This window comes from Solanum stenotomum, unplaced genomic scaffold (assembly GCF_019186545.1).
Source record: "Solanum stenotomum isolate F172 unplaced genomic scaffold, ASM1918654v1 scaffold19785, whole genome shotgun sequence".
In the NCBI taxonomy this organism is placed as follows: domain Eukaryota; kingdom Viridiplantae; phylum Streptophyta; class Magnoliopsida; order Solanales; family Solanaceae; genus Solanum; species Solanum stenotomum.
In genome coordinates, this window is record NW_026025709.1 from 97,905 (window position 1) to 118,176 (window position 20,272).

The window sequence follows — 20,272 nt, forward strand, 5'->3', positions numbered from 1 at the left end:
ATGCTTCTCGAGTTTCTTCGAGAACCCAGTGTTCCACATGGAGAACTTCTTTATAAGAGAGTGTTATAGGAGTAAAGGGTTTGGGAAATGGTTGTTTTCAACCATGGCGTCGGAGGCTGCAAAAATGGGATTTTCTTCCATTGATTGGTATGCTTCGGATTGGAATGAAAGTGCACTTGGTTTTTACAAACATATGGGTGCTACAATTTCTGATGATTTTAGGGTTTTGAGTTTGGCTGGTAAGGCTCTTGAAGCATTTGAGGATGATAGTAACTAATAGTGTGTTTGGATGGTGTTACCTAATATTGTATTGCATGTAGCTCTAAAATATTATGTTTGTTTTGATCGTTATTTAAATTTCGATCATTCAGTGTATTGTATTGTTATATACATCTCTATGTAATAATCGTTATATACATCTCTATGTAATAATGAAAAATCTCATTTTATGTAATTACTGATTGATTTGTTGTGATCACATGATCGTTGAAAAAAATAATTTTAATATCTCAAAAAGAAATCTTTATATTATTTATGTCTAGGTTCATTCCTTTATATCTTGTCCCGCTATTTTTTCACGCATATTTTCGCATTTACAAGCCAATTTTTACGAATTACCCGACTTTCTTGGTTTTTCGTGTATATTAGTCAATGGATTGGGCGCCTTTGGGGAACTCGAAATTTTTTTCTGAAAAAAATTATATGAGGACCTCTGTAATGAGTTGAGGAAACATTACATATAGTCCCACCATTTTTATCATGCATATTTTCACATTTACAAGCCAACTTTTAGGAATTACCCGACATTCTTGGTTATTCATGTTTATTAGCCCATGTACCTGGCGCCTTTGGGCATCCTAAATTTTCTTCTGAAAAACTATATGAGGACCTCCGTAATGAGTAGGGGAAGCATTACAAGCCATTTTATAATACCATTTTTTTAACGCCCATTTCCGCATTTACAAGCCATTTTACAATAATCGCCCAAATTTCTCGATTTTTCGTGTGTATTAGCCCATGGATCTAGCACCCAAAACTTTTTTCTCAAAAAACTTTTTGAGGACTTCAGTAATGAGTTGGAGAACCTTAACGTATACTCACACTATTTTTTTAACGCTCATTTTCGCATTTACAAGCCCTTTTTTACGAATCACCCAAATTCCCCAATTTTTCGTGTATATTAGCCTATGGATCAGGCGCCTGGAGCACCCACATTTTTTTTTCTCAAAAAACTTTATGGAACCTCCGTAATGAAATGGAACCTTCATGTATACTCACACCATTTTTTTAACGGTTGTTTCCTAATTTACAAGACCTTTTTTAAGAATCGCCCAAATTCTTCAATTTTTCGTGTGTATTAGCCCATGGATCTGGCGACCGTATCACTTAAAAAAATTCAAAAAACTTTTTGAGGACCTCTGTAATGAGTTGGGGTACCTTCACATATACTCACATCATTTTTTTAACAATCATTTCAACACTTATAAGCCCTTTTTTAAGAAACGTCCGAATTTCCCAATTTTTTGTGTGTATTATCCCATCGATCTAACGCCCGAAGAACGAAAAGTTTTTTTCTCAAAAAACTTTATGAGGACTTCCGTAGTGAGTTGGGGAAACCTTCACGTATACTCACACCATTTTTTTAACACCCATTTTCTCATTTACAAGCCCTTTTTAAGAATCGCCCAAATTTTCCAATTTTTCGTATGTATTAGCCCATGGATCTGGCGCCCGAGGTACCCAAAAAATTTTCTCAAAAAACTTTATGAGGACCTCCTTAATGAGTTGGGAACCTTCACGTATACTCACACCATTTTTAACGTCCATTTTCGTATTTACAAGCTCTTTTTTAAGAATCGCCCAAATTTCTCAATTTTTCGTGTGTATTAGCCCATGGATCTGGCACCCAGAGACCCCAAATGTTTTTTCTCAAAAAACTTTATGAGGACCTCTGTAATGAGTTGGAGAACCTTCACGTATACTCACACCATTTTCTTGACGTCCATTTCCGTATTTACAAGCATTTTTTAAGAATTGCTCAAATTTTCCCGATTTTTAATGTGTATTAGCCCATGGATTGGCGCCCCGAGTACCCAGTTATTTTTATCAAAAATCTTTATGATTACCTCCGTAATGAGTAAGGGAACCTTCACTTATACTCAAACAATTTTTAACTCCCATTTTCGAATTTACAAACCCTTTTTTAAGAATCACCCAAATTTCTCGATTTTTCGTGTGTATTAGCCCATGGATCTGGCGCTCGGAGCACCCAATTTTTTATGAGGACCTCTATAATGAGTCTGGGAACCTTCACTTACACTCACACCATTTTTTAACGGTAATTTCCGCATTTACAAGTTCGTTTTAAAGAATCGCCCAAATTCTCTGATTTTTCGTGTGTATTAGCCCATGGATCTGGCGCCCGGAGCACCTAAAATCTTTTTCTAAAAAAACTTTATGAGGACCTTCTTATTGAGTTGGGGAACCTTCATGTATACTCACACCATTTTTTAACTCTCATTTCCGCATTTATGAGCCTTTTTTAAAAATCTCCCAAATTCTCTCATTTTTCGTGAGTATTAGCTCATGGATCTAGCGTCCGCAACACCCAAATTGTTTTTCTCAAAAACCTTTATGAGGACCTTAATAATGAGTTGGAGAACCTTCACGAATACTCACACCATTTTTAATGTTCATTTCCGTATTTTAAAGCCATTTTTTAATAATTGCCCAAATTCCCCGATTTTTTGTGTGTATTAACCTATGGATCTACCTCCCAGAACACCCAAATTTTTTTCTCAAAAAGCTTTATGAGGACTTCCATAATGAGTTTGGGAACCTTCACGTATACTCACACCATTTTTTTAAAGTTTATTTCCACATTTACAAGCCCTTTTTATAAGAATCGCCAAAATTCTCCTAATTTTCGTGTGTATTAGCCAATGGATCTGGGCCCCGGAGCACAAATATTATTTTTCTCAAAAGACTTTATGAGAACTTCCATAATGAGTTGGGAACATTCACGTATACTCACACCATTTTTTTAAAGCCCATTTCCTTATTTACAAGACCTTTTTAAGAATCTCCCAAATTTCCCAATTTTTCGTGTGTATTAGCCCATGGATCTTGCGATCGGAGCACTCAATTTTTTTTTCAAAAAACTTTTTGAGGATCTACGTAATGAGTTGGAGTACCTTCACGTATATTTACACCATTTTTTTTAACGCTCATTTCAACATTTATAAGACCTTTTTTAAGAATCGCCAAATTTCCCAATTTTTCGTGTGTATTAGCCCATGGATCTAGAGCCCGGAGAACCAAAAGTTTTTTCTCAAAAAATTTATGAGGACCTCCGTAGTGAGTTGGGGAACCTTCACGTATACTCACACCATTTTTAAGGCCCATTTCCTCATTTACAAGTCCTTTTTTAAGAATCGCTCAAATTCCCCAATTTTTTGTGTGTATTAACCAATGGATCTGGCGTTTGAGGCACCCAAAAATTTTTCTTAAAAAACTTTATGAGGACCTCTTTAATAAGTTGGGAACCTTCACGTATACTCTCACTATTTTTTAATGCTCATTTCCGCATTTACAAGCCCTTTTTTAAGAATCGCCCAAATTCCTCAATTTTTTATGTGTATATTAGCTCATGGATCTGGCGCTCGGAGCACCCTAATGTTTTCTCAAAAAACTTTATGAGGACCTCCGTAATGAGTTGGGAAACTTTCATATATACTCACACCATTTTCTTGACTCCTATTTCCGCATTTACAAGTCATTTTTTAAAAATTGCCCAAATTCTCTGATTTTTCGTGTGTATTAGCCCATTGATCTGGCGCCTGTAGCACCCAAAAAAGTTTTTCTCAAAAAACATTATGAGGACCTCCATAAATGAGTTGGAGAACCTTCACAGATACCCACACCATTTTTTGAACGTCAATTTCCGCATTTATAAGCCATTTTTTAAAAATCACCCAATTTCTCATATTTTTCGTCTGTATTAGCCAATGGATCATGCGCCTGGAGCACCCAAACTTTTTATCTCAAAAAACTTTATGAGGATCTTAGTAATGAGTTGGAGAACTTTCACATATACTCACACCATTTTTTAACGTCTATTTCCGCATTTACATGCCTTTTTTTTAGAATCTTCCAAATTTCTCGATTTTTTTTGTGTATTTGTCCATAGATCTGGCAACCGAAGCACCAAAATATTTTTCTCAAAAATCATTATGAGAACCTTCATACTGAGTTGGGAACCTCTACGTATACTCACACCATTTTTTTAAGCCCATTTTCAAATTTACAAGCCTTATTTTAAAAATCTCCCAAATTTCTTGATTTTTCGTGTGTTAATCCATGGATTTGGCGCCTAGAAAACTCAAAAAAAAATTCTCAAAAAAATTTGTGAGTGCCTCCGTAATGATTTGGTAAACCTTCACGTATACTAAAAAAAAAATTATAACTATTTCCAAATTTACAAACCCTTTTTTAAGAATCGCCAAATTCTCTGAATTTTCGTGTGTATTAGCACATGAATCTGACGCCCGGAGCATCCAAAAATTTTTTCTCAAAAAACTTTATAAAGAACTCCATAATGAGTTGGGGAACCTTCACGTATACTCATACCCTTTTTTTAACACCCATTTCTATATTTACAAGCTTTTTTTTAGAAATCGCCCAATTTCCTTAATTTTTCGTGTGTATTATCCCATTGATCTTGAGCCCGGAGCACCTAAAAGGTTTTTCTCAAGAATATTTTATGAGGACCTCCATAATGAGTTAGGGAACCTTCACGTATACTAACACCATTTTTTAACGTTCATTTCCGCATTAACAAGCCCTTTTTTAAGAATCACCCAAATTACTCAATTTTTTGTGTGTATTAGTCCATGAATTTGGAGTCCGAAGCGATCAAAATCTTTTCTCAATAAACTTTATGAGGACCTCCGTAATGAGTTGGGGAACGTTCACGTGTACTCACACCATTTTTAACGCCTATTTCCGCATTAACAAGCTTTTTTAAAAAAAATCACCTAAATTCTCCGATTTTCTGTGTGTATTAGGCCATGGATCTAACTCCCCAAGCACCCAAAATTTTTTGCTCAAAAAACTTTGTGAGGACCTCTGAAATGAGTTGGGGAACCTTCATTATACTCACACCATTTTTTAAACACTCATTTCCGCATTTAGTAGTCCTTTTTTAAGAATCGCCCAAATTTCCTAATTTTTCGTGTGTATTATCCCATGGATATGACGCCCGGAGCACCTAAAATGTTTTTTTGAAAAAATTTTATGAGGACCTCCGTAATGAGTTGTGTAACCTTCACGTATACTCACATTATTTTTAACGCTCATTTCCTCATTTATAAGCCCTTTTTTAAGAATCGCTCAAATTCTCCAATTTTTCGTGTGTATTAGCCTATGGATCTGAAGCCCAGAGAACCCAAATTGTTTTCTCAAAAAACTTTATGAGGACCTACGTAATAAGTTAGGGAACTTTCACGTATACTTACACCATTTTTTTAACGCTCATTTCTGCATTTAGAAGTCATTTTTTAAGAATCGCCCAAATTCTCCGATTTTTGTGTGTCTTAACCCATGGATCTAGCCTCCAGAGTGCCCAAAAAAATTTCCTGAAAAAACTTTATGAGAACCTCCGTAATGAGTTGGGGAACTTTCACGTATACTCACACCATTTTTTAACGTCTAGTTCCGCATTTACAGTCCCTTTTTTAAGAATCATCTAAATTCTTCGATTTTTCGTATATATTAGCCCATTGATCTGGCGCTCAGAGTACCCAAAAAAAAATTATGAGGACCTCCGTAATGAGTTGGCGAACCTTCACGTATACTCACAAAAAAAAATTTAACAATGATTTCTACAATTATAAGCCCTTTTATAAGAATCGTCCAAATTCCCTATTTTTCGTATATATTAGCCTTTGGATCTGGTGCCCGGAGCACCCTAAATTTTTTCTCTCAAAAAAATTTATGAGGACCTCCGTAGTGAATTGAGAACTTTCACGTATACTCATACCATTTTTAAACGCTGATTTTCGCATTTTAAAACCATTTTTAAAGAATCGCCTAAATTTATGATTTTTCGTGTGTATTAGCCCATGGATCTGGCGCCCAGAGCACCATAAAATAATTTTCTCAAAAAACTTAATGAGAACCTCCGTAATGAGTTGTGGAACCTTCACGTATACTCACACCATCTTTTAACGCTTATTTTTGCATTTAGAAGTCCTTTTTTAAAAATCACCCAAATTCTCCAATTTTTCATATGTATTAACCTATGGATCTGGCACCCCGAGTACCTAATTTTTTTCCTTAAAAACCTTTATGAGGACCTTCGTAATGAGTTGGGAAACAATCACGTATTCTCACACCATTTTTTTAACGCCAATTTCCGCATTTACAAGCCATTTTTTTAAGAATAGCCCAAATTTCCCAATTTTTGTGTGTATTAGCCCCATGGATCTGGCACTTGGAGCATCCAAAAAAAATTTCTCAAAAAACTTTACGAGGACCTCCATAATAAGTTGGAGAACCTTCACATAAACTTAAACCATTTTTTACCGTCCATTTCTACATTTACAAGCCCTTTTTCAAAAATCGCCCAAATTCCCCAATTTTTTGTGTGCATTAGCTCATGGATATTGAGCCCGGAGCACCCAATTTTTTTCTCTCAAAAGACTTTATGAGGACCTCCATAATAAGTTGGGGAACCTTCACGTATATTCACACAATTTTTTTAACGTTCATTTCTGCATTTACAAGCCTTTTTTTAAGAATCGTCCAAATTCTCTGATTTTTCATTTGTTAATCCCATGGAACTCAGATCTGGCACCCATAACACCCAAATTTTTTCTCAAAAAATGTTATGAGAACATATGTGATGAGTTGGAGAACCTTCACGTAAACTCACATCATTCTTTTAACGCTCATTTCCGCATTTACAATTCTTTTTTTAAGAATAGCTCAAATTTGCTAATTTTCCGTGTGTATTAGCCCATGGATCAGGCGCCCGGAGCATCCAAAAAAAAATTCTAAAAACAATTATGAGGACTTTCGTAATGAGTTGGGAAACCTTCACGGATATTCACACTATTTTTTTAACGGTCATTTTTGCATTTACAAGCCTTTTTTTAAGAATCACCCAAATTTCTCGTCTGACGCCCGAAGTATTCAAAAAAAATTCTCAAAAAACTTTATGAGGACCTCCGTAATGAGTTGGGGAACCTTCACGTATACTGACACCATTTTTTTAACACCCATTTCCGCATTTACAAACCTTTTTTTTAAGAATCGCCAAAATTTCTCGATTTTTCGTGTGTATATTACCCCATGGATTTGGCGCCTCGGAGCACCCAAAAATATTTTCTTAAAAATTTTAAGAGGACCTCCGTAATGAGTTGGGGAACCACTATGTATATTTACACCTTTTTTAAACGCCTATTTTCACATTTACAAGCCTTTTTTTTTTAGAAATTATCCAAATTTCTAAATTTTTGTGTGTATTAGCCCATGGATCTGGCAGCTCGGAGCATGTAAAATATTTTTATGACATGAGGACCACCGTAATGAGTTAGGGAACCACCACGTATTCTCACACCATTTTTTAACACCTATTTTCTCATTTAAATGCCTTTTTTTTTTTATGAATTAAGCAAATTTCTCAATTTTTCGTGTGTTTTAGCAAATGGATGTGGCGTCTCGGAGCACCCAAAAAAAAATTATGAAAGAAAAACATTATGAGGACCTCTGTAATGAGTTAAGGAACAACTACACATGCTCACATTTTTTTAGCACCTATTTCTGTATTTACATGCCTTTTTTAGAATTACGCAAATTCCTCAATTTTTCATGTGTATTAGCTAATAGATTTGGCACCTCGGAGAACCAAAAAAAATTTCTGAAAAAACTTTACGAGGACCTCCGTAATGAGTTTGGGAACCACCATGTATACTCACAATATTTTTAACACCTATTTCTACGTTTACAGACCCTTTTTTGGAATTACGCAAATTTTCCAATTTTTCCGTGTGTATTAGCAGATGGATATAGCGCCTCGCATAACCCAAAAAATTTTACTGAAAAAACTTTGTGAGAATCTCTGTAATGAGTTAGGAATTACCACTTATACTTACACCATTTTTTTAACACCTATTTTCGTATTTACATGCTCTTTTTCGGAATTATGCAAATTCTTTGATTTTTCATATGTATTAACGCATGAATTTGATACCTCGGAGCACCTACTTCCACATTTACATGTTTTTTTAGGAATTACGCAAATTTCTCTATGATATTTTTTATGCATTAAACTTGAAGTTTTGCATGAATCTTAGGCATTTTGGTATTAGATGTGATGAGATTTTGATCTTATTTTGTAGGAAATAGGTTTTGGATCACCAATTTATATTGAGTCAATATCATCAATTTATATTGAATCACTATTATTCTCTTTAAATAACCGTCATTAGAAAAAATTTCAAATTTATATTGAATCAATATCATCATTTACTAGAAAAGCTTGTTGAATTATGCCGTATTTGTTGAAATGCTTCAAGCTATGAAAATTTCCTACGCATTTTCCTCATAAAATATTTTTCGTACAATTTCCAACACTTAGGAATCTTAAATCCATCTCTATATATTAAAGTAGATATCTTAGTGATGAGCAACTCATATCAGGAACACGCCTAATCATTTCCACTTCCTATACCAAACATGTAACAATACAAGATTTTCCAACTTAATTTCTACATAAATAATTTTCAAAAAATTGTTTGATACGAACAATTTAACGATAAATTAGTGATGAAAATTTAATAGTGATGTTAAGTCCAGATGTAGCTCAAAAACTATAAACTAGTTATTGGGCAACGATGAACACTTGAAGAGAGATCGAAATGTTAGATGAGAAACCCATATAACATTTTTACTCCCTTCTCCTTTGTTTTCCAGACATGTAACGGTGTCCACCAATTAAATTTGGTGGACACCTGACTATATGTCTGGTATTCAATAAATTACACACATATATACGTAAACTATTTAAAACAAACATGTTGCAATAATTTTTTGAAACAAGCAAGCAATATGCATCGTCAATATAAATAACGATGAGATGAACGGAATAAAAAGTTATTTATATTGATAAAATATAAAACTTAAACTGATATCGTAACAAGAGGAAGAAATAAATTGGGAGAGATTTAAGAGTGAAGCTAACAAATGGAATTATCAGCTTGGTGTGTATGTTAATGATGAAATTGGGCGGCGGAAATAGAAATATAAATAAACTGAGGTTAGGGTTTCAAATTGGAGTTTATTTGGGCTTGGAAGTTTCAATACTGTAAGGCCCATATTATTTTAGATGTTTGTGATATTAATGAAAATATATGGACTACTAAAATACTCATAAGTTATTAAGATGTGTGGTAGAGAATATCTTGTTACATAATAGTGATATTGGTCATGTTTTAATTTATGTGACACTTTTTTATTTTTGAGATATAAACTATGTGAACTTTGACTAATATTTTTATGACATAATACATAAATGTGTCTTTTAACTTGGGTTTAGCTAACATTCATGTTCTCTGACTTTGAGTGTACACAAGTAGATACTTAAATTTGTATAAAATTGAACAAATAGACACATGTGTCCTACGTGGGGTTCAACATGACAATTTTGTGTCCTAGGTGGTGTTCGTGTATTATACATAATTATGCAATGTAAGAACATGATGCATAAATTGATCAAAGTTTGTCCGCCTTTATTTAATATTCAAATCTAGTTTATTACAAGTTTGAGAAATTCTTCAATATTCTTGTCTGAACTTCCTCCTTCATCTACTGCTTCCTTGGCCAATTTTTTCCATTTATTTGCATTCTCTTTAAGCATTATACCTTTCTCTTCCCTCATGACTTCCCTTATGGAACTCGCGATTTCGTCTCTATTCACTACACCATTTTCTCCAGCCTTAACGCGAACTCCTGTTTGCCATACATCACTAATAAATTTGGCATTAGTTGGTTGATCTGACCATTGGGGCATGGCCACCATCGGCACTCCCAAACTCAGTGCCTCCAGAGTCGAATTCCATCCACAATGAGTAAAGAAACATCCAACTGCTTGATGTGACAACACATCGAGTTGAGGGCACCAATTCACAATTAGACATTTCTCTTTCGACTTGGACATGAATTCCTCTGTAAGTTTGTTCTCTTCAGTAGCTCTAACAACCCATAAGAAGCAGAAATCACTCATCATCAATCCTGAAGCTAGTTCCTCCATTTGTTGTTCGCCAAGATTGGCCAAACTTCCGAATGATACATAAACAACAGAGCCAATTTCTCTCGAGTCTAGCCACTTCATACAAGTTTCACTGTTAGGTTTGAAGAGACTCAAACCGTATTGTTTGTCATCTTTCAGTCGCTTGTCAAGATACATTGATGGAATAATTGGTCCGATGGTTTTGATTCGACATTGTGTCCTTAGCCAGTCGATCACCTGTACAAAAATTCAGCAACAGAAACCTCAGATTAGTTACTAAGTATAACACTATGTAAGGATGTGTGTCATTCTATTTCCATTATTTTATATATCACTCTTCTTTTCAGTCCATCACAGAAAGAATTAGAAACTTTCTATAATCGGAAACTCTTTAAGCTTTAAACTTCTAATTTATTCTTGATACATTGCTCTTCTAGTCAGAGAATGTCATAACATAATTAAGACCTTCAACTTTGTAGTATTTTTTTTACCCTTCGATAAGGGTTGAGTTCTATCAGAGTCGTCAAGGGTGGCTCTAATAAATCGGTGACCTAAAGCCAAATTCGAATAGAGGCCTTAAATTCAAATATATTTTTATTTTATGAAGTTTATTATAGCCAATTATTTAATCTTTCTTGAGACATAGTACTCATAATTTATCAAACTTCTATTACTTCTTTGCTCTTTTATGAAAAGTTTATATTTTCTACAAATAATACTCAATATTTTTTTTAAAAATAATATGTATAACATATATTTTTTTTAAAATGAGGCCCCTCAAATTTTGGGGCCTAAGGCGGTTGCTTTTTTTTCAAAGGGGAAGAGCCGCCACTGAGAGTCGTAAAAGGGTAGCTTAGTGCACTAAGCTCTCACAATACACGAGAGAAGGACTTAGATCATAAGGTCTATTTTAGGTAGCCTTATCCTGCATTTCTATAAATAAAAGTCTACATGATGACCGAGGGGATTTGAACCCTCAACCAAGAGGGTAATATAGCTTAACAAGCCCCTCTTTTGCCACTAGATCAACATCACACTATATATGGTTTTGCAACTCGTATTTTCGAATTTCTCAATACAAATACAGGATCCGCCCAAATATTACCACAGAACTCCTACCCAACCCCATGAATCCACCCTTGTCCACAACTCAAACCCGTAATCTCCTGATCACAAAACAACAATTTTACCAGTCCCGCCAAAACACAATTTTTTTTTTTTTTGATTTGCACCGGGTGTCCGAGTCTCTTTGAGCCCCGACTAATCCCGGGGGTGCACAGGCCCTCGGCAAGGAGTTTCCCGCAAGTGCACCACGGTTAATTCAGGTTTTACCCAGTCCGATGGCCCTCAGAAATTGTTTGCACCTAGTGGGTTTCGATGGCCCGCCAAAACACAATTTACTAACAACAAAATATGAATAAAACCCAAAACACAATAAATAGTGAAAGATAAGGGTGGGGGTGGGGGGTTTACCTCCTTCTCCAACACATCAAATGAGTTGAACAAAAGCCAATCTGCTTTCTTGAAATTGATATTCCTGCTGAATACAAGTTTCCTAAGAGATGGATACAAATCACTCTGACACACAAAAGAAGGCAAATCTTGTTTTTGCAACAATGGAAGTGAAGGCAAACACACACCATCATCAAAAACACAAACTTTATTTTTTTCTGGATCCATATGATAATATACAACACTAAGAGCACAAGATTGTGTAAAAAAAGCAGCCCCTTTTAATCCTAATTCATGTGCCAAATCAATTGCCCATGTTGTTATCGAATCGAAAACAAGAACCTTCACAGGATACTCAGAATCAGACAATTCCTCAACAATTTTTGTCAAATTTTTTGATACCAAAACATGAAACCATTCAAGAAAAAGATCATAACTTTGTGGTGGGGTTTCATCATTATGTGGAATAGAGTGAATCTTGATTGAACCAGATTCTAATATTGGCATAGATTTGGTAACAGAGTCTATGGTGATTAAGGTCACTTTAACTGATTCTTTTGATGTTAATCTTTTGGAAAATTGAACCATTGGGTTTATGTGACCTTGTACTGGGAATGGAAGAACTAAAACATGAGATTTGCTGTTTTTTTCTTCCATTTTTTGCACTAATTTTACTCTTTGTAACTTGTAAGTTTATCAATCTCAAGAAAATAAGACCTAAAGTTAGTTTTTCATTTGGATAAGAATGAGGGGAAAACACACCCTAGTCTTAAGAGGGGAGTTTGACCAAGAATAGTCAAACATTCATATTCTGCCGTTTAAAAAGAATGTCCTTTTTTTAAAATATTTTTTTAATTTTAAATTTTCTCAATAGGCTTAAGATTGTAAATTAAAATATATTTTATTTTACATATTTTTATCACATTTTTCAAGACATTGTATTTATTATATTCAAAAAGTGATATAGTAAAATTATCCTTCTATTTATAGTTTTTTAGGAAATGTGCAATGTCAATACTGAACAAGTATTGTTGAAATCCGACAAACAAATTGAAACGAATAGAGTTGTTACTCTTTTTTATCCCTCAAACCTATTATGAAAACTATTTTCTTGAGTTAAGAGTCTTTCAGGAACAATCCCTTTATTTAGGATAAGATTTGAATACACCCTACGCTATTTCGATCATATTTATTGATCACACTATATGTTATTGTTCCTGGTTGGATGCTATAATGAAATATTGCTATACATAACATATAGTAGAATATAACATATAAAATCGATTTCAAAAAAACTTGTTCTTTAAAGTGAATGTTTTTATAGAGCATGATTCTCACAGAGAGATCTGTCTGTAATTAGTGATAGATTATAACGTTTTGGTAAATATTAAACTTTCAAATCATTTAATATTTACGTAAATGATATTAATATGTGATGGTCATGAATTTTTGGTCCCGTTTAATATTTGCTTAAAATACTATAGCCTCCGCTTCGGTGGAAAAAGAAAAAGAAAAAGTCTATGTGGCTTTAAATAAAATGCCACATCAATATTCTGAATAACAAGTTCATACCTTTTATTACTATACATTATGAAACAACATAAAACAATAATTAAATTAGAAATTCTGAAGCATTGGTAAAGCAAATGTTTTATGAATATGTTACTCAATTTAGTGCATTACAAGTTTGATAGAAATTCTTCAATATTCTTATCAGAACTCCCTCCTTCATCTACTGCTTCTTTAGCTAATTTTTTCCATTTCATTGCATTCTCTTTAAGCATTATACCTTTCTCTTCCTCCATGGCTTCCCTTATGGAACTCGCGATTTCGTCTCTATTAACTACACCATTTTCTTCAACCTTAACGCGAACTCCTGTTTGCTATACATCACTTATAAATTTCGCGTTAGTTGGTTGATCCGACCATTGAGGCATAGTCACCATTGGCACTCCCAAACTCAATGCTTCCAGAGTCGAATTCCATCCAGAATGAGTAAAGAAACATCCAATTGCTCGATGAGCCAATACATCGAGCTGAGGGCACCAATTCACCATTAGTCCTTTCTCCGATAACTTGGACATGAATTCCTCAGGGAGTTTATTCTTTTCTGTAGCTCTAACAACCCACAAGAAGTAACATTTGCTCATTATCAATCCCAAAGCTAGCTCCTCCATTTGTTGTTCGTCAAGACTGGCTAAACTTCCAAATGATACATACACAACAGAGTCAATTTCCTTTGAATCTAGCCACTTCATACAAGTTTCACTATTAGGCTTGAAGAGACTCAAACCATATTCTTTGTCATCCTTTAGTCTCTTGTCAAGATACATCGATGGAATAGTTGGTCCGACAGTTTTGATTGGGTATCGAGGCCTTATCCAATCAACTACCTGTACAAATTCATGGTTTGATTTAGATCGATTTTCCTCTAGAAAGAAATGAAACCACTTGAGTCTATTTTTTTAAATATTAGAACCAAACAAATTAGGGATCCGGCACCTCTTCATTTTCCTTCTCTCCATTTTTCCCAAGTTCTTGCTTAGATGTGAGACACATGACATAACTAAAAATTAATGGCTAAGATTTAATTGATTAAAATAAGATTCTAATTATGATTTATATAATTAATATTTCATAAGAAAAATAATAATAACATAATCATAAGTCATAACAATATAATATCTTGTCCATAAATATATTATAAAAGCTTTTCTCTTTTCTATTTTTTTCCTACGAGTATTTATCTTCCGTTTTTTTAAAAAAAAAAATTGAGTAAGTGTTAGATAGCAACTTTGAATTTTCTCCTTAAAACTAGTTAACATATAATTAATAGCAAAAATAATTGCATAGAAAAAAATTTAGAAAAAGAGAAATTATTTTATAAGTAATATATTTATGGACAAAAAGAGAAGATAATACTAGAAAGAAAAAATTAGAAAAAAGGATTTTTTTAATAATATATTTATGGACAAGATAATATATTGTTATGATTGTGGTATTGTCATTTTTCTTATGAAATATTAATTATCTAAATTATAATTAGAATTTTATTTTAATTCAATTAAATCTTAATCGTTAATTTTTACCTATGCCANTTTGAATTTTCTCTTTAAAACCAGTTAACATATAATTAATAGCAAAAATAATTGCATGGAAAAAAATTTAGAAAAAGAGAAATTATTTTATAAGTAATATATTTATGGACAAAAAGAGAAGATAATACTAGAAAGAAAAAATTAGAAAAAGGGATTTTTTTTTAACAATATATTTATGGACAAGATAATATATTGTTATGATTGTGGTATTGTCATTTTTCTTATGAATTATTAATTATCTAAATTATAATTAGAATTTTATTTTAATTCAATTAAATCTTAATCGTTAATTTTTACCTATGCCATGTGTCTCACATTCAAGCAAGAACTTGGGGGAATGGAGGGAAGAGAAATGGAGAGGATTCCGATCCACAAATTAGGTATAGTCACATGGTAAAAAAGAAAATAGATCTAGATCTACTCCTCTACTTTGGGCTATTCTATGTTGTATGGAGCATAGTATTGACCAATTGTGAACTCTCACGTACAGTGATAAGATTAAAAATGAAGATATACATGACAAGGTAGGTGTAGCCTCCGTGGTAGATAAGATGAGGAAAGTCAAACTAAGATGGTTCGGACATGATAATATCTGCGTAGATTTGTTGAGAATATAAGTATATAACTAAATAAAAAAAGTGTGTTCTCTCTAATAACTTAAGTTTTTAGATGAGATGGTCACACGCTTTAACACGGTATCAGAGCAGACAAAAATCCTGAGATCGAATTTCACCACTACCCAAATAAAAATTGAATTTCCATGTGCTTGGCCTCACACACTTTAACCAAGATTCTACCATTCTCAAACCTCATCTATGAAATTTGAGCTCTACTAACACAAGTATATGAATGGAGTGGACCTAAAGGATTACATTAAGATAAGAGAATAGTTACCTCCTTTTCTAATGCATTAAATGTGTTGAAGAAAAGCCAATCTGCTTTCTTGAAATTGATGTTCTGACTAAAGATAAGTCCTCTAAGAGCTGGATACAAATCAGTATCATAGATGAAAGAAGGCAAATCTTCCTTTGCCAGCAATGGAAGTGAAGGCAAAGATACATCAGAGCCATCCAAAGAAACTTTGGTAGTCTCTAAATCCATATGATAGTAAATGGCACTAAGAGAACAAGATTGTGTGAAAAAAGCAGCCCCTTTTAGTCCTAATTGATGTGCAAGATCAATTGCCCAAGTTGCCATCGAATCGAAAACAAGAACTTTCACAGGGTACTCTGAATCAGATAATTTCTCAACAATTTTTGTCAAATTTTTTGATACCAAAAGATGAAACCATTCAAGCATTCTGTCAATATTTTGTGGTGGAGACTCATCATCATGAGGAATGGACTCAATATTGATTAAACCAGACTCCTTTGGCATGTTCTTGCTAATAGAGTAAATGGTGACTAATGTCACTTTATTAACTCCTTTTGATGCCAATCTTTTGGAAAATTGAACCATTGGATTTATGTGGCCTTGTGCTGGGATTGGGAGAACTACAATATGAGATTTGTTGGATTTTTCTTCCATTTTCTGCACTATACTCTTACCTGACTTAAAGTTACTGCTATCTATATAAAGGGCTGGGCAAGAATATATATGGTCTTAAATTGGTCTAGTTTTTTGTTCAATAGTCAATTATTAATTATTGAGCATGTGTTAGGAGATGTGAGATACATAATTGTCAATGATAAGATTACTTCCATGATCTTTAGACAAATAGACAATATTGTAAGATTAAATACTTCAGGATCTTGAACATGATAATCTTATATAGAGAATGTTAGAGGCACATACCTGATACGGAAGACATCATCACAAAGAGAAGCGAAAGCGTTAGTCGTAAATTGGTTTCTACCTCCTTGCCCTAACTTTATGTTACCACAACCGTCAGCGATGGAATTAATGTAGAGAATATGTGGTAACCCTAATGGATGGAGGGAGGACCAATTTATAGAGGTTATGACTTAATCTGGTACATCCATCAATTAACCAATGTACGGACGAGATCTATTCCTTATTAAATATTATTTATGGAATTACTTTGATTCCAAGTAAACTTGGGCCATAAGTAAGAAATAATTAATAGTAAATAAATAATAATTCTTACATTCTCCCACTTGGCCCAATGACCATATAACATTAATATTTAATAAACATTAGTTGCGTGTCAAATAAATCTCTTCTATAATGTCCATCATAAATACCACAATATAACAAACTACTAATGTGAGTTATGGCGGTTGTACATAAATTTTAAGCTACATACTTCCTTCCATATACTACTGCATTAGCAACTTATCATACTAGGTTCATAAGCTATAAAAACATATAACATTTTATGGTCCACAATAATGTCTCATAGAGGCTTATCTTGTGATATCTCAAACAATAATGTGTACACCATTATAAGAAACAAGAAATTCATTAATGTATATCAGAAACACATAATTTGAGCTCAGAGTGTAAAAATATCATAAGTGCATCAATCATAAGTACAACCAAGACCCATTCTTTGAACATGTTCTTTAAATGTCTTTGGTTGTAAGCCTTTTGTTAACGGATCTGCAATCATGAGATCAATTATAATATTCTCAAGTAGCACTCTTTGTTTCTGAACTTCTTCCTTGACGGCAAAGTACTTTAATTCCATATGTTTGGCACCTTTGGAGTACTTATCGTTCTTGGAGAAGAATACTGTTGCAGTATTATTACAATAAATTTTCAGCAGCTTGGTAATGGTGTTGACAACCCCAAGTCCTGAAATGAAGTTTCACAGCCATAATGCATGAATTGTGGCTTCATAACATGCCATAAATTTTTCTTCCATTGTGGATGTAGCAATGATAGATTGCTTAGCACTCTTCCACGATATTGCTCCTTCAGCTAATAGGAACAAGTAACCAAATGTGGACTTTCTAGTATCAACACATCCAGCAAAATCTGAATCCGAGTATCCAGTAACTTCTAAGTGATTGGATCTCCTATACATGAGCATGTAATCCTTCGTTCCCTTCAGGTACCTTAAGACTTTCTTTGCAGCTTTCCAGTGATCAATTCCAGAGTTACCTTGATATCTTCCTAGCATTCTGACCGCAAAACTAGTATCCGGTCTTGTGCAAGTTTGAACATACATCAAACTTCCAACAATAAAAGAGTAAGGAATTGTTTCCATTTCCTTTCGTTCTACATCATTCTTTGGGCATTGCATGCGATTAAATTTGTCCCCTTTTTGAATAGGAACTATTCCTGTTGAACAATTGTTCATGTTAAATCTCTCTAGAACTCTTTCGATATAACCTTTTTGAGACAGTCCCAATGATCCTTGTGATCTATCAAGGAATATTTCTATCCCTATCACATATGATGCCTCACCCATATCTTTCATTTCAAAGTTCATAGAGAGAAAGTCTTTCGTCTCACGCAATATGCCTAAATCATTAGCAGCAAGTAAAATGTCATCAACATACAGGATTAAAAATATAAACTTACTCCCAGTAATATTTTGGTATATGCACCGATCAGCGATATTTTCCTTAAATCCAAAAGATGTTATGGTATCATTAAACTTTATATACCATTGTCGTGAGGCTTGTTTGAGTCCATATATTGACTTCTTTAGCTTACACACCATCTGATCTTTTCCTTTAATTTCGAAACCCTCTGGTTGGTCCATATAAATATCCTCATCGAGGTCTCCATTAAGAAAGACAGTTTTCACATCCATTTGATGTAACTCTAAATCATAATGAGCTACTAAAGCCAAAACAATTCTTAATGAGTCTTTCTTTGAGACCGGTGAAAAGGTCTCTTTATAATCAATGCCTCCTTTTTTAGTGTATCCCTTGGCAACAAGTCTAACTTTATATCGTTCAATATTACCATTAGAATCGCGTTTGGTCTTGAAGACCCATCTACATCCGATTCTTTTAGAACTTTCTGGTAATTGAACAAGATCCCAGACTTTGTTGTATTCCATGGATTTTAACTCTTCATTCATGGCATTAATCCATTAATCAGACACAGTGCTTTCTATTGCCTGTGAAAATGAAACCGGATCTTTATTAATTCCAATGTCAAAATCTGACTCTTGCAAATAAATCACATAATCATCTGAAATGACCGATTTTCTTTCTCTTTGAGATTTTCTTAATGACACTGTTTGTGATTCATTTGCGTCAAATATTTGTGAGTTAGTTCCTTCTTGAAGTGTTTTACCCAAATATTGTTCAACATTGTTAAAGTGTTTTTCAACAAGAGGAACAACATTTGTTATTGGTGCGGAAGTAGGTACATTTATGGGCAATGAAATATTTACTCTTACCTCATTAATTTCCACACTTTGTCGTTCAACACTCCCACTAACTTCATTCTCAATGAATTTTGCATTACCGGTTTCAACAATTCTCGAACTATGATTTGGACAGTAAAACCTATACCCTTTAGATTTCTCTGGATAACCAATAAAGTAACTATTTACCGTTCGAGAATCTAATTTCTTTTCATGTGGATTATAAACTCTAGCTTCCGCTTGACAACCCCAAACATGCAGGTGTCTTAAACTAGGCTTCCTTTCCATCCACAGTTCAAAAGGGGTCTTTGAAACCGCCTTACTAGGAATCCTATTTAATAAATATATAGCGGTTTTAAGAGCATACATCCACAATGATTTAGGTAATGAGGAATTACTCATCATACTGCTAACCATATCCATAAGTGTTCGATTACGCCTTTCTGCAACACCATTTTGTTGAGGTGTTCCTGGCATAGTTTACTGTGCACATATGCCATGTTCTTCAAGGAATTTTGCAAATGGACCTGGACATTGTCCTGATTCGTTATACTTTCCATAATATTCACCACCTCTATCTGACCTAATGATTTTCACTTTTCTATCTAATTGTCTTTCAACCTCATTAACGTACGCTTTGAGAGTGGCCGTTGCTTGAGATTTTTCTTTCAACAAATAGATAAATCCATAACGTGAAAAATCATCGATAAAGGTGATAAAATATTTTTCTCCACCAAAAGATGGAACATCAAAGGGTCCGCAAATATCAGTGTGTATAATTTCAAGAAGCTGAGTGCTCCTTGTGGCACCTTTCTTGGTATGTTTGGTTTGCTTTCCTTTAATGCAATCCAAACATATATCAAGATCAACAAAATTCAAATTCGAAAGAATTTCATTCTTTACTAATCTTTTTAATCATTCTTGACACATGACCCAAACGTTTATGCCACAAATAAGCAGAACTTTCATTTAGTGAACTACGTTTAATTCCAATATTTTGATGAATAGTAAGCAGGGATTCAGAAAAATTATTATCGAGTTTCAATCTATATAAACCATCAATAAGAACACCAGAACCATAAAAAATAGTATTCTTATATAAATTGAAACATCCATGTCCAAACTTAAAATCAAATCCAGAAA

General features: G+C 33.7%; 1 protein-coding gene and 1 pseudogene across 2 annotated transcripts in view; both read right to left on the reverse strand.

The window, feature by feature from the left end:
- Positions 1 to 9,790: 9,790 nt before the first annotated feature.
- Positions 9,791 to 12,512, reverse strand: LOC125850845 (UDP-glycosyltransferase 74E2-like). The gene is made up of 2 exons (XM_049530687.1): positions 11,765 to 12,512; positions 9,791 to 10,528 (listed from the first exon to the last, which is right to left on the reverse strand). Exons 1-2 carry the CDS (start codon positions 12,398 to 12,400, stop codon positions 9,809 to 9,811), a joined length of 1,356 nt encoding a protein of 451 aa, XP_049386644.1. The 5' UTR covers positions 12,401 to 12,512; the 3' UTR covers positions 9,791 to 9,808.
- Positions 12,513 to 13,271: 759 nt separating this feature from the next.
- LOC125850847 (UDP-glycosyltransferase 74E2-like) overlaps positions 13,272 to 20,272 on the reverse strand; it is a 21,662-nt pseudogene continuing 14,661 nt past the window's right edge. Inside the window, exons 2-3 of the transcript XR_007444852.1 lie at positions 15,736 to 16,388; positions 13,272 to 14,136 (exon numbers count right to left, since the gene is read on the reverse strand). The product of XR_007444852.1 is annotated as a UDP-glycosyltransferase 74E2-like (transcript). The remainder of the gene's footprint in view (positions 14,137 to 15,735; positions 16,389 to 20,272) is intronic.

What these genes read in the sequence shown, in the direction of transcription:
- LOC125850845 (XM_049530687.1), bottom strand. Translation starts at nt 12,400, where the DNA reads ATGGAAGAAAAAAACAGCAAATCTCATGTTTTAGTTCTTCCATTCCCA. An exon ending in TTGATGTGTTGGAGAAGGAG is followed by an intron (nt 10,529 to 11,764) that starts GTAAACCCCCCA and finishes ATTTTTGTACAG; the next exon opens with GTGATCGACTGGCTAAGGAC.